The 12,842-nt window shown below is 56.3% G+C and overlaps 1 protein-coding gene across 1 annotated transcript; it reads left to right on the top strand.

Moving 5' to 3' along the window:
- The first annotated feature begins 6,284 nt into the window (after positions 1-6,284).
- On the top strand, positions 6,285-12,700 carry LOC132074522 (ras-related and estrogen-regulated growth inhibitor-like). The gene is made up of 4 exons (XM_059474382.1): positions 6,285-6,460; positions 9,964-10,020; positions 10,663-10,736; positions 11,425-12,700. The coding sequence occupies exons 1-4, from the start codon at positions 6,364-6,366 to the stop codon at positions 11,908-11,910; spliced, it is 714 nt and encodes a 237-aa protein (XP_059330365.1). The 5' UTR covers positions 6,285-6,363; the 3' UTR covers positions 11,911-12,700.
- Positions 12,701-12,842: the final 142 nt, after the last annotated feature.

Here is a 12,842-nt window from a genome sequence, read left to right as displayed (position 1 = left end):
AGTGAAACTAGGTAACTGCAGGGTCTCAAATCTCCCAGATTGTGCCATGGGGTGAAAATCCTTCTTAATCATTAGCACTGGGAAGTGGGGCTGAAAGATTCCCCTCCTGAAGGTGAGCAGCAATAAATTGTGTGTGTGTGTAGCACCATCAAAATGAGACACTGGTGGCTCAGGAGGGACTTTGTGCCTTTTTCAGAGCTGAGTTTTGACCTGCTGAGGGTGTTCCATGTCTAGATCCTGGTCTTTTCCCTCTTCTGTGGCTGCACCTTGAGCACTGTCCTTTCCTGAGCAGCACATACAAGGCCAGGTGGATCCAGCTGAGGTCTGCTGGTGTTTCTGGGCTGGATGTCCACCAGGAGGAGAGTTTGCTGAAGTTTCCTGGAGTTTCTTGTACTGTGGGGTTCCTAATAACCACTATGGGAAGGGAAAACAGGCCCTGCTTACCCTGTCACTTCCCTAGGGAGTACCTTGCTTCAAACTGGGAATAAAACCACATTTGGGTGTCCTTTGCACTCCCACCATGGCTCCCCCTGGGACAAAGGTTGCCAGAGCCCTGTGCTGAGGGAAGTGGGGATTTTGTTCCATCTGGAGCTGGTCTGGCTGTCCAGTCTCACAATTCCTTTGGGAGATCACTTCAGGCACCGCTGTGGTGGCTGTGGCTGCTGGAAAAGGATCCAGCTGTGCCAGGGCTGAGCTGGTTCTTCAGCCACTGGAGACAGCTGCATCTGCAGGGGTGGCCTCAGCCCTCCCCATTTCACATCCTCTGGCACAAACAGTCCTTGGGAATGCTGCTCTTTCCCTGCTGCTGAGGTTAAACACAGTTTTTAGCAGCTGATGGAGCATGGAGACAGGGACAGCCTGGATTGTCACATCCTCATTCCCAACCTCTTCCAAACTGAAAGGTTGGGGAGGCCCCTCCAAAAACCATCTCCCACCTGTTCCCCCTCTCCCACAGGTGGTTGCAGCTCCATGCTGGGAGCAGAGATCCCAGCAGCAGGCAGAGTGTGCCGTGGGCTGGCACAGGGACCACAGCTCCGGATGCAGGCTGTTCCCGGTCCACAGCGGAAGCGGCGCTGCCAGCCCAAGGAATTGGACTGGAAACCCTCAGTCCCTCTGTGCTTCAGTGCTGGGGCTAAGAAACAGCATGTCTTGGCTTTCAGGGGATGTAGCAGGAATGTTCTGTCCTTCCCAAATAGGAAGAAACACTTGGAAATAACACGGGATTCTGGGCTCAACAATACGGAGGGCAGAGGCTGACTGTGGAGTCCAAGGAAAAGCAAAGGGCTTAAGGTCTGTGAGTCTGATCCCCCAAAAAGCCCTTGGGAATGTGGTTCTGATCCAAGTGAGATACTACACAAAATTAGGGTGGTTTCACAGCATTTTGGGGGGACAGAAAATCAGGAAGGGAAAATCCAACCACTATCAGGCAGTTTTTGGTTTAAAAAAGTTTATAATGCAAAGTAGGCAGGTTTTGTTGGAATTATTTATTCAGACTGAGGTAAAAGGGGATTATTTTAATGCTTTCTTCAGGAGAATTTGAATCAAAAGCTTTTTGTCATTGCAAGTGGAAGCAGGAATGCCCAGCTCTCAGGGATGAAGTCACCGGGGCTTCATGTGTCAGGAGGGTGATCCTTGTCACCCTTCCTGGTGCTAAATAGCACTGAAACAGTTTAGGAGCAGGAATTTTTCAACAAAACAGGTTGAGAAAACTCAAGGATTTTTTTTTTTCCCTTAAGCACTGATTCGCGGTGAAAATTTCTCTGCCAGGACCAAACAGATCCGGGTGCGACTTGAGATGCTTTGCCCAGAGCCGGAGATCCACGCGGGTCAGACAAGAAGCAGGCCCGGGCTCCGGCCACCCCTGTGGCGTCTGTTCCCCCCGGCAGGCAGGCAGGGAGGCTGGAGAGCCGAGCCGAGGGCATGTGCTGGGAACGGGAGTGAATTCCAGCGCTGATCCCTGCCCGTTGGCCGCAAAGCCGCTGCCTGTGCCGCTCCCTCCCGCTGCGCTTTCCAAGAACGCCGGCAGGGCTCGGCGGCAGCGGGACAGCCGGCTCCGCAGCCCTGACATTTCCCAGCATAAGGAAGCCTTGTTTTCTCGCCAGCTGCGAGGTTTGCTCGGGAAGGGCGGGCGGGAAGGATTTGCGAGGTGCCCGTGCTGCTCCTCACGGCATCCCTTGTTTGGGGCAGGAATGCCAAGCGCATCCCTGGCCCTGCTCCTCCCTGGATCCCGGGTGTGTGTCCCCCGAGACCCCTCCTTGCCCTCCCCTCCCCGGGAGAGGCTGAATCCCTGATTTCTGTGTGCCATGCACTGAGCCCAGCCCTCCTCCTCTGCCCTTTCCAGAGTGGCCTGTGGCACCAGAATTCCTTTGTGGCTCCAGGTTTTTCGCTCCCCCTTAGCTCCAGCTGCTTTTAGGAGCCACTTTGGAGCGAGATTTCCATCATTTCAAAGGCTGGTGCTGTTCCAAACCCCTCCAGTGCTATGGATGTTGCAGCTTTGAGGGGCTCGGACTTGTGTTTCACACAAAATCCTTCTTGTGCCTGAAGGTAAGACAGCCCCATCCTGGTCATCCCACAGGATCACTTTTTGCAGCGTTTCTGGAGGTTTAAGTCATTTCCACGATGGGATTTGTCTTCCTTCCCTCAGCACAGTGCTCTGTGTTCTAAAATCAGCTTCCCAGCAAAGCCGTTCCCGCAGTGGGAAGCTTCCCGCCGTGAGGAGCTGTTAGTGGGGTGTGATGGAGCCTGATGGACAGACGGGGCCTGTGGCTGTGTCCTCCTCCCCAACAGCCGGCTCCTGCGGGAAAACAAAGTGCAGGACCCTCTCTTTGGAAGCCACGGGGCAGCAGAGGGATTTAGCAGCTCTGTCAGGACATTTGGATCGCGTGCTCTGCCAGCCATGGGCTGCCAGTGTTTATCCAGTGGCACAGCTCTGGGGACATGTTGTTCATGTTGTTCAGGCCCTGGGGTGGGAGGGAGGTGCTGTTAATTTGCCCCTTCCCTGTGTTTTTTATCCCTCACAGCTTTGGAAGGAGCCTTTGAGCTCTGACGTGGAGCCAGATTTGTTTTCTCAGCGTGATCCAGCTGCGTGTCGGAATCCGCTCCAGTGGCAGACAGGAATGGGACATCAGGACACTCTGCTGGTTGGATTTGTCTTGCACTAGAGGTTTTATTATCTCCTGTGACCTAAAAACCAGCCTTTTATTAAAAAAAGAAAGGGAATGTGTTCCCAGTGGGTCCCTGTTGATGCAAATCCCACACGGAGGAGTCCAGCAGTGGCCGGCATGCCTGGACAGGGGGCCTTCCATCTGTTTTCCCTTTCCCTATTTATAGCAAATGGAGAAGCAGCTGGGATCTGTGTCCTTGTGCCTTGTGAATGCACAGGTTTCACAGCAGGATTGGTGTCAGAAGGAACAGAGTGAATCAAGGAAGGCGAGGGGCTGAAGGCTGGGAGGACTCTTGGGTGTGCTGGGTTTGCTGCAGCAACCCAAAATATGTTTATGGGCAGGGCAGTGTGGCTTTGGTTATATCCTTGGAGGGCATTCCCTGATGGAGCTGCACATGGAAATGTCTGTGCAGTAATTAACAAGTGGCAATTTAATGTGGTGGGTGAGCTGGAAAAGGGTTTGAGCCCTTCAAATGGAGGCTTGGGAGAGGAGCTAAGCCTTAGGGAACCAAAGTTTGAGATGCCTCAATTATTTTGGAACTGGAGTTGGTTCCTGCATGGATCTGTTGGCATTCCATGCGTTTGGATCATCTCATGGAGAGAAAAGGGACTGGTGTTACTTTATCCTCCTTTCCTAAGTAAGAAGACACCATTGCCCAGTTTCAAAAGCCTCAAAGCTCAGTTTCTGGGCAGCTCTCAAAACAGCTGACAATCCAGCAGGGAAGTGGTTTGGACCATGGAATGGGATCCCCCTGACCCGAGGCTACGGCCTGAGGGGATTTGGCTCTGTGCTCTAGGCCAGCTTTTCACTTCAGCTGATTCTCTGTTTGCAGGGCTGTGATTCATGGGAGCCGCTGGCTCGGTTCCCAGAGCAGACTCCCTGTGTCTTGAAGGACTGGTAAGTATGGAGGAGCCTGACCACAAATATTTCAGCAGCACTCAATATCTCCTGCACCTTTCCCACCTGGCTGTGCTGCAGAGTGCCAGAGGTGGTACATGCAGCAATCACCAGTGATAAAATCCTGTTCCCACTGCCAAACATTCCTTGGCAAACGTGGGACGTGGTGCTGAGTGCTCTTGTGGGAACACGCATGTGGTTTCCACCACGCCATGCCTGAGGAGGAGTTTCTCCCAGCTGTGCTGTCAGGGACACAAATTCCCCAGCCCCAGGACTCACACTGACCCTTTTCCTAAAGAATCCAGGGATAGATTTTTCTGGAGCAGCTGGTCTTGGATTGGAAGATCATAGTGGTCGTGGAGGTGGTGGGAAGGGAGCTGATTTTCCAAAGGTGACATTGGAAGTCTGTGGCACGAGTGCAGCTGTGCTCCCATTTTAACTCCACCCTTCTTGTCCCTTTGTTCCCTCATCCCCAAGAATCCATGTGCTGTTAACACACTTGGAATTAAGGCAAGTGTGACTGCCCAGCTGCCAGGGCTGTGCTGCACCTGAGGTGAGCACAGCAGGAACCTGGAGCAGCAGGAATTGTTACTCTCTGCACTCCCCCAGCCAGTTCCTGCCTTCCAAAGTGCAAGGGTCGATTTTTCCATGAAATTTGCCCATTTGTTGTCACACAGCTCGCAGGAAAAGGGGTTTTCTCTGTGGCTTCTCCCTCGTTTGCCTGAAATCAGGCAATGCATTAAAACTGGTCTTAGAGAGGATCAGGCAAGAAGAGGACTTGATTGCAGACATCTCATTTCCGTAGGAAATGGGGCTAAAAATAGGGAAGGAATGTAAAGGAGATTTCTTTTTCTTGACACCCCCCGTTCCCCAGCTGGGAATCAGCTTTTGTTCCAAAATCTGTTTATTGCCTTGCTGTTGCTTTCTGGGCCCCAGATGTAGCCATGAGCCTGATTTTTGCCTTTGGAGAAGCCGGAGCAGGGCTGTTTCCAGGGGCTGATGCACAAGGAAGACACACGTGATGGCAAGATGGCTTTCTGGGAGAGGTCTGCTGGCTCTCCATGACAATCCCTGAGTTATCCAGGGGCCTCCCTCCAGCCCTGATCCTGCTGGCAGCAGCTGTAATCCCGATAACCCTGTGACTGGTTGAGTGCTGATGTCCCCGTGGGCACTAGGACGTTCCCTTTGGACACCTGATAGCGGCTATAAATACCAGGTGGGTTCATGTTCCCTCAAGCAGCGAGTGGGCTGTGCCAAGTCACCCCAGATGGTCAGGCTGAGAGATCCCTGTGCCAGAGAAATGGCTGCAGCCTTCGGAAAAGGGGCTGAGTCCCTGATGTGGGTGTTTGAGGGCTCCACACCCTTGGCCAGGTCCCTTCTCCCAGCTCCTTTTTTTGCAGCACTGGTGTCACCTGGGATCTGCATCCCATGGGTCAGAAGTGTTCTGGGCTCTGATGGAGAGAGTCAAGATGCTGCTCAAGGTGCTGCCAGGCTTGTCCCTTCTTCCCAGGATGCCCAAGGCACGTCCATGCCAGCTCCAGGTACTGCTCTCAGCTGTTACACATTCCCTGCACAGCTGGGTACCCCCTCACGCTGCTGCTTAACAGCCTGGTGCTGTTGCTGCCCCAAAACACACAAAGTTCAGTTCCAGGCCTGGTGTGGAGTCCTTGCTCTTGGATATCCATGGACATTTAGTGGCTGGTTTGTGCTGAGCCAGGATTCACTCCTCGTCCTGCTCGTGGGACAGGGAGGATGGCCAGGGCTAAGTCAGATCCTCTTGTCCTTACTAACTTGTCTGGTGCACAAACATGGGGACAATTATGATTTCAGGCAGTGGTTTGGGGCAGGCAGCACCCTCCCTGTGTTGCTCTGGCTGGGGAGGTGTTGCGCCACTTCCCTCTTTCCTCACTCTTACAGACCCAGGAAATGCCAGGAAGGTTTGGGATAGAAGGGACCTCACAGCCCATCCAGTGCCACCCCCTGCCATGCACAGGGCCACCTTCCACAGCCCAGGTGGCTCCGAGCCCCGTCCAGCCGTACCTTTGCCCCTTTCGGGGGAGCACCTTTCCCTGGCCGGGAAGCGCTGCAGCCTGCGGGGAAACTGAGGCACAACTCCCGAACCGCCTCCGGGACGGGATGACGACCGCCTCTGCTGGCCAGGGAGGAGGAGGAGGAGGAGGAGGGCATCAGCCGGGCCCGCCCGGGGCTGAGCCCAGCCCGGCCCCCGGGGCGGAGCTGCCGGAGCAACGCCCGGGGGAGCGGGGAGCGGCGGATCCCGGGGCAGCCCCGGCCCGGCTCCGGGATGAGCTTCCCGCGGCCCCTGCGCCGCTCCGTGAGCCTCAGCCCGGCCCGCACCCTGCGCCTCGTCGTGCTGGGACAGAGCGCCGTGGGCAAGACAGGTAGGACGGGGCTCCCCGGAATCCCCCCGGTGTCCCCCGCATCCCTCTGGCATCCCCCCGCGCCTCTCTGCATCCCTCTGCTATGCCCTGGCACCCCTCTGGCATTCCCCCGGTATTCTCCCTCCCGGCCAGTGGGACCAACCTTCCCATGTCCCTTTGGAAGCCAGGACAAGGGACATTCTCCCGGTGCCCCCCCAGCCGTGGGGTTTAGGGGCACTGAGTTTCCTTCCCCTCGAGTTTCCCACATGGACACTTTGCACCGTTTCCCTTGCCCGAGGGGTGCCCGGCTGCGTGGGGACCCGGGATGTCCATCACTGACCGCGGGAGAACTTTGCTAAAAGCCGGGATTGGGTTTTCCCGGCTGTGAGGAGCTGGCTGCTCATTCCCAGCGCCCGCAGCAGCTGTGCGGAGCCTCCTCCGCAGCACCGGGCTGTTTTCCCTCAGGAAAACTCCCTTTCCCTGTGCCTCTTTCAGCGCTCTCCATCTGTGCCTGCTGAGCTGGGGGTTTGGGATGCCGTGCTGGGAGCACCTCAGCTCCCTCCTTCACCCCCTTCCTTCCTGGGGATCATCACTCCTCCTGAGCTGTGAGCACTCAGAGGGGGCAAAAGTGTCCTCAGCAGCACTTGGAGTGCCAGGACTGGGGTCAGAGGCAGGGAAAGATGTGGATCTACATTGCAGTGATCCATGATCCATGCAAAGCCTGGTATGCTGCTGTGCCCTTGGGGACAGGGAATGTCCTGCCCCTCTGGAAAAGGGAAGGCACCGCAGCTGTGGCACCTGTGCTGGGCTGTTGGAGCCGCTGGAATTGTGTTTCCATGGACAGCAACCGGCATTAAGGAAAAATCCTCGTTCCCTGATTAAACTGAAGGCAGCAGCTCCCAGCTCTCCCTGAGCAAGGCTGGAGCACGGGATGGGGCTCAGCTCCGGGGTACCCAGAACCCTGGGGGTGTCCCTGGAGGTGTTTGGCCCTGATGGAGCAGATGTTTTTATGTGGTGTACAAAGCCCTTGGCTCGCACCCACCCCAAACACGTGTGTCTCCCTGCTGCTGGCCATCCCACCTGGCACACAGCAGATTCCTGGCAGCTTTGGGCCCCTCCTGTGGGCAGCTGTGGGGGTTTTGTGCTTCCTCCTTAGGGTGGGATCGTGCTGAGGGTCTTTAAAAGTTCCTCCAGTTCGGGTCAGCTGTCAGAGTGTGTGACAGGGGGACAGTGACACAGGCCATGTAGTGAGGGCACAGGGGGGTAATTGGTCTGTGCCTCATGCAGAGGAGAGCTGGAGCGTGCCAGGAACAGGGAGCAGCCCCTGGGAATGGTGGGCACGCAGCCCCCTGAGTGTGTCCCTCCCCATCTGTGTCCCCTGGGCGCTGTTCCACACGTCCTCCCCTGCCAGGGGACATTGTGTCACCTTCCCCAGGGGCTGTGCCCCAGCTGCTGGGTCCTGCTGCCCGCCAGCCCCTGCGCTGGGGATGAGGACACCTGTCCTACTGTCCCTGCCCAGCTGGCAGGTGACATCCCAGGTGATGGATGGAGTGTGGGAGAGGCAAGGATGGAGCCAAGGGCAGCAGCATCATTGCTTCAGCTCCTGTGGGGAGGACATGGGAGCTGTGTCCCCAAGGTGGGGGTGGCATCTCTCCTGGGCAGGGTGTGAAGCAGGGCAGGCTGAAGGTGGATTTCATCCCTGAGCTGCCAAGCTCCCATCCTGGCAGGGCCCCACTCACCCCCAGGATGACCATGGGATACAGAGCCAGGTCGGGAGAGTTGAGGGGTGGGAACAACCAAAGGGCAAATCCCATGTGAGCAGCTGCAAAAGGGAAGGATAACCCTTGATTGTCAGCAGGAGTTTGGGGTTTTTTGGAGCAGTTTGGAAGCCTTCAGGATCTGGAGACCCGAGGTCCCAGACCCTCTGAGCAGGGGTGGGTTGGGTGCAGCCGTGTGGTTTAAGGACCAGGGCTGTGTGAATCAGCAGCGGGGGCTGGAAATCCAGCCCAGCTGGGGCTTGTGCTCTCCTCTGCTGCTGCTGCCCAGCGTAAACTCTGCCATAATCCAGAGCAGAGCTCTGCCTGCAGCACGTGAAGATGGATCGGTTCTGGGGCCATTCCACAGCAGCACAAACAGGGCAGCACGTGGGCACACGCCTGGTGCTATCCCGAGGTGCCAGCCTGACTCCGTGGCAGGTAAATCACCCCTTGAGCCCCCACCCCACATTTAAGGCACAATTAACCCTTTCAGCTACAAGGAAAGCCCTTCCCGAGGTGACTGATGATCAGGATGGGGAGAAAAAGCTCCTTATAAGGCTGGGTGGCCACGGCCGCTCCGCCTGCGGCCGCTTCCCCCACTGGCAGCTCCCCTCGTGTTCCTGCACTCCAGCCAATTTTTAATCAATCTAATTGGCTCCTCTTCTCATCCCACACCATGTGCTCCAGCTTTGGGTGGCTGCCTGACATATGACACACAATCAGGTGCTTTCCAGAGACCGAGCCTGCCTCGTCCCGCTCCCCCCGATAACTCCGTTGCCTCTTTGAAGGTGCCTGTAGGTGCCTCCTGCAGGATGCCTGGTTATCTCCTCAGAGCAGTTTGGCTAAATTACCTGCTTTTTTCTTCAAATCCCTTCCCTGCTGTGCAGGTTTCAAACCCAGAGACAGACTGGGGGGGTGAGAGGATGGTGATGCCCCCCAAAGAGGAGCCAAGCAGGTGTGAGAGGCAGGAGAAGTTCTTGCATCCCTCTTTCCCTTTCTGTGGTTATTTAAGCCACATTCCTGGGGTAAGCACACAGATCCTGATGGGCTTGGTGTGGGTCTGTGAGGGCAGGACACCAGCAACATCTGCTGGTGGGCAGGTGGGACAAACTGACCCTGGGTTGCAGAGCTCCAAGTCTTGCTCCAGCTTGGTGTTGACTTTTCATTTCCCCTTTTGTTTCTGGAGGGGTTTTCACCACATCCTGACTCTGGTGAGGTTTATCCTCCTGTCACACTCCTGCTCTGTTTTCCCTTCCTCCTCCCCCTCCTGGCTCTGTACTCCTGCCTAGCTCTTTTGGGGATTTTCCCCCCACCCTGTTTTTTCCCCTGTTCCACTAATTTCACTTTCCACTCCTGTTGCCTTTCCAAGCCAGCTCTCAGCCTCTCCAGCACCTTTCACTCCCATCTCCATTATCATCACTAACACCGCGAAGGGCTCAAGCACCACTTCTCTCTCCACTCCTGCACTCTCTTCACCCTCCCAACCATGGCTTTGTCCAGAAATTCCCTCTCCAGGCATCACCACTGCATTTCCAAAGCAGCTTCCTGGAAAAAATGTTAGGACCAAAGGCGCCAGGGAGGGTTTTGCCAGCAATTTGGGCTTTGCCTTGCTGGGCTCTGGTGCAGGGAGATGTATAATCAGATGAGGGGGTTTAATTGCTTGAGCTGTGGCTGCTCCTGCTGCTCCTTTGCCCTTGCAAGGGCAAAGAGGAAAGATTAGTCCAGAGGACTGACAATTCCAACAGGGTTCATTGTGTTTTTTTCCAGCGCTGACCGTACGATTCATCACCAGGAGATTCATTGGAGACTATGACCCAACCCTAGGTAGGAAAACTCCTTTTCCTTGGGGCTGTCACCATGGCAGAGCCAACTCTGACCCCAAATTCCCCATATTCCCTCTCCTTCCTCCTCAACCAGACAGGCAGCTCATGGACATCCTGACACCTCCCTGGGTCCTGCATGCCTTTTTCCCTTTCTGGTCTTATTTAGGCAAAATCTATTGGGATGAGCCTTTGGATTGCACAGGGAAGTGCAGCAGGCTCAGTCAAGGGGTAGTGGAATCATGTAGCATCATAGGATCACAGAATCATTTAGGTTGGCAAAGACCTCGGAGAGTCCAGCCATCAAACCAGTAGTTCCTGCTCAGTTCCTTGAATTCCTTCCCAATCTGCTGGGGGGTGGCTTTTAAATGACAGGAGGCATCTAAGCCCCTGGAGCCTGTGCTCTCCTGAATTCTAGGATTTTGTTGGGTTTTTTTATCTTGCATTTGGGTTGTTTTTTGAGCACTGAAGCCATGTCCTTGCTGGAATGTCCCAGAAATATCCCCTCCTCCCTCTCTCCTGTGGAGCCCCTCTCCCTCCCTTGTTGCTCCCACACTTTGGTCACTGCTGCCCCCTCGGCCACCCACCCAGGTGACCAAAGCCACCTGGGGGCTCTCTCACACACCTTCCCTGTGTGTCCTGCCAGAAATGATCTACAGGCACGTGGCTGTCATTGATGGGGAGATGGTGCACTTCGAGATCCTCGACACAGCCGGACAGGTGAGCTCAGCTGGGAGAGCAACACGGAGCAGAGCAGCCTGACAGGGAAGGCAGCCCCTGCTCTCCCACTGGCCTAATTCCTGCTGTCTGGAACGTCATGGTGGTCACCTCAGGAAAAGGGTGTTCTGGTGAATTTATGTCTAACCTCAGTTATATTACAGTGTAATATATTATTAATATATTACAGAGTAATATATTCCTCCATTCCCATTCCCTTCAGGTAAATATTCCCCCATTCCCATGCAGGGCATAGCTGTGCTTGCTGTGCCGTTGGAGCATCCTGGCACCTCAAGGGAGCACTGATTCCCCCAATATCCATGCCAGGACAGGGCTGATGGCTGTCCCCACCTGCCACACTGCCTAAGCCACCCCATCCCTGTCCTGGGTTGCCGGTGCTGCTGTCCCTTTTCCCTCCCACAGCTCCAGAGGTGTTTCCTGGTGCTGCTTTTATCTATCCAAGGGGTTTCCCTTCAAGGGAATGATATTCCATTTCTCTTCTTACACCCACATTCTCCTGTGGGGGGGGAGGGGGAATGAGCCCCATCAAAGACTGGGCTGGGAAAGCAAATTTGGGGCTGCTCCTTCTCAGCCTCCATGGGGACGGCGCCCTCGGGAGGTTCACCAGGGTTGCATCCATCGGCGCCGGCATTCCAGCGGTGCTGAGGGAAGCCCGTGTGTGCCCCGGCAGGAGGAGGACTCGCTGCAGATCGAGGAGAAGATCAAGTGGGGCGATGGCTTTGCCGTGGTGTACTCGGTGACCGACCGCTGCAGCTTCGACGAGGTGATGCGGCTCTGCTTCCTCATCAACCACCTGCACGCCAGCCCCAAGCGCAGCGGCGGCGCCGAGCAGCCCCCCGTGGTCATCGTGGGCAACAAGAAGGACCTGCAGTTCGACAGGATGGTGTCCACCGAGGACGGGGAGAACCTCTCCAAAGCCCTCAAGATTCCCTTCTACGAGATCTCCACGCGGGACAGCTACGAGGAGCCGGTGGCGGTGTTCAGCAGCCTCTACCAGGAGCTGCTCAGGCAGGGCCACTTCTCCCCGGGCTCCTTCAAGAGGAGGACAGTGTCCAAGCTCATGGAGAAGATCCCCAAAATGCAGGCCAGCTCCAGCCTGAACTCGGCGGGCAGGAGCCTCAGCTTTAACTCCTTCAGGGACTACATTCCCGAGTGAGCGCCGGCTCAGCCCGGGATGGGGGCGGCTGCTGGGGCTGTGCCGGCTCTGCAGGGCAAGGGCAGGACTGCAGAGGGTGGCACCGGGCTACAAAAGCCTCTGGGTTCTTCTAACAGGGGGCTTTGTGCCAGCAGGGAAGGTGTTCCTCATCCATCTGATCCCTTTGTTCCCTCCTCCCCCTCTGGCATGGCTGGGGTGACTCAGTGGTGTTGGGACAGCCCTTGGAGGGAGGCTCAGCCGTGTTTTGGTGGGGCTCAGACCCAGCACAGGCACGTCTTGGGGGGCTTTCCCCCTCCCCTGAGCTGGCTGGGGGTATCTGCACCCCAAATCCAGCACCCACGGTGCTGGGTGACCCCGAGGGCCGTGCTGGCTCCCAGGCTGGCAGCAGCCATTCCCTGGGGATGGAGCCTGCTTCCTCAGCGTGGCTGGTGAGTAAAACCCCTGGATCCTCCAACCCTTCCAGCCCATCCAGGCTGTGCTCAGCAGCATGGACACAATGGAGCCAATTCCAGAAGCTGCTTGCAGGTCCTGTCTGCTCTGTCTGCTCATCAGCTGCCCTGTTCCCAGAGGGAAAACCACCACCCTGTTTTGCACAGGGATGGGGCAGGAAAGGTGTGGGAAGGAGCCGGGCTCGTGGCTCATGTTCCTCCCCTCCCTCTGGGTGTTGGGGCTCTGTGGCTGCTCGGGGTGGCTGTGCTGGGCCCCTGTGGTGTGACTCCCGTCCCCTCTGTTGTGACCCACCCCATTGTCTGCTGCCGTGTCCTGTGACAATAAAAACCGAGTTCCCAACTGCCTGTGGCACTCCCAGGATAGGTTATTTCAGGGAGCTTAAGGAAAGGAGTGCATGGTTGTAGAATCACCCTTAAATTAGGGCTGGGCATCCCTGTTATCCTTCCCCTGAGCCCAGGCACCATGCATCCTCCTGGCTCCCT

This window comes from Ammospiza nelsoni, chromosome 6, assembly GCF_027579445.1.
Source record: "Ammospiza nelsoni isolate bAmmNel1 chromosome 6, bAmmNel1.pri, whole genome shotgun sequence".
In the NCBI taxonomy this organism is placed as follows: Eukaryota; Metazoa; Chordata; class Aves; order Passeriformes; family Passerellidae; genus Ammospiza; species Ammospiza nelsoni.
Note: the sequence above shows the minus strand (reverse complement) of the source record. Positions and strands in the feature narration are given on the sequence as shown.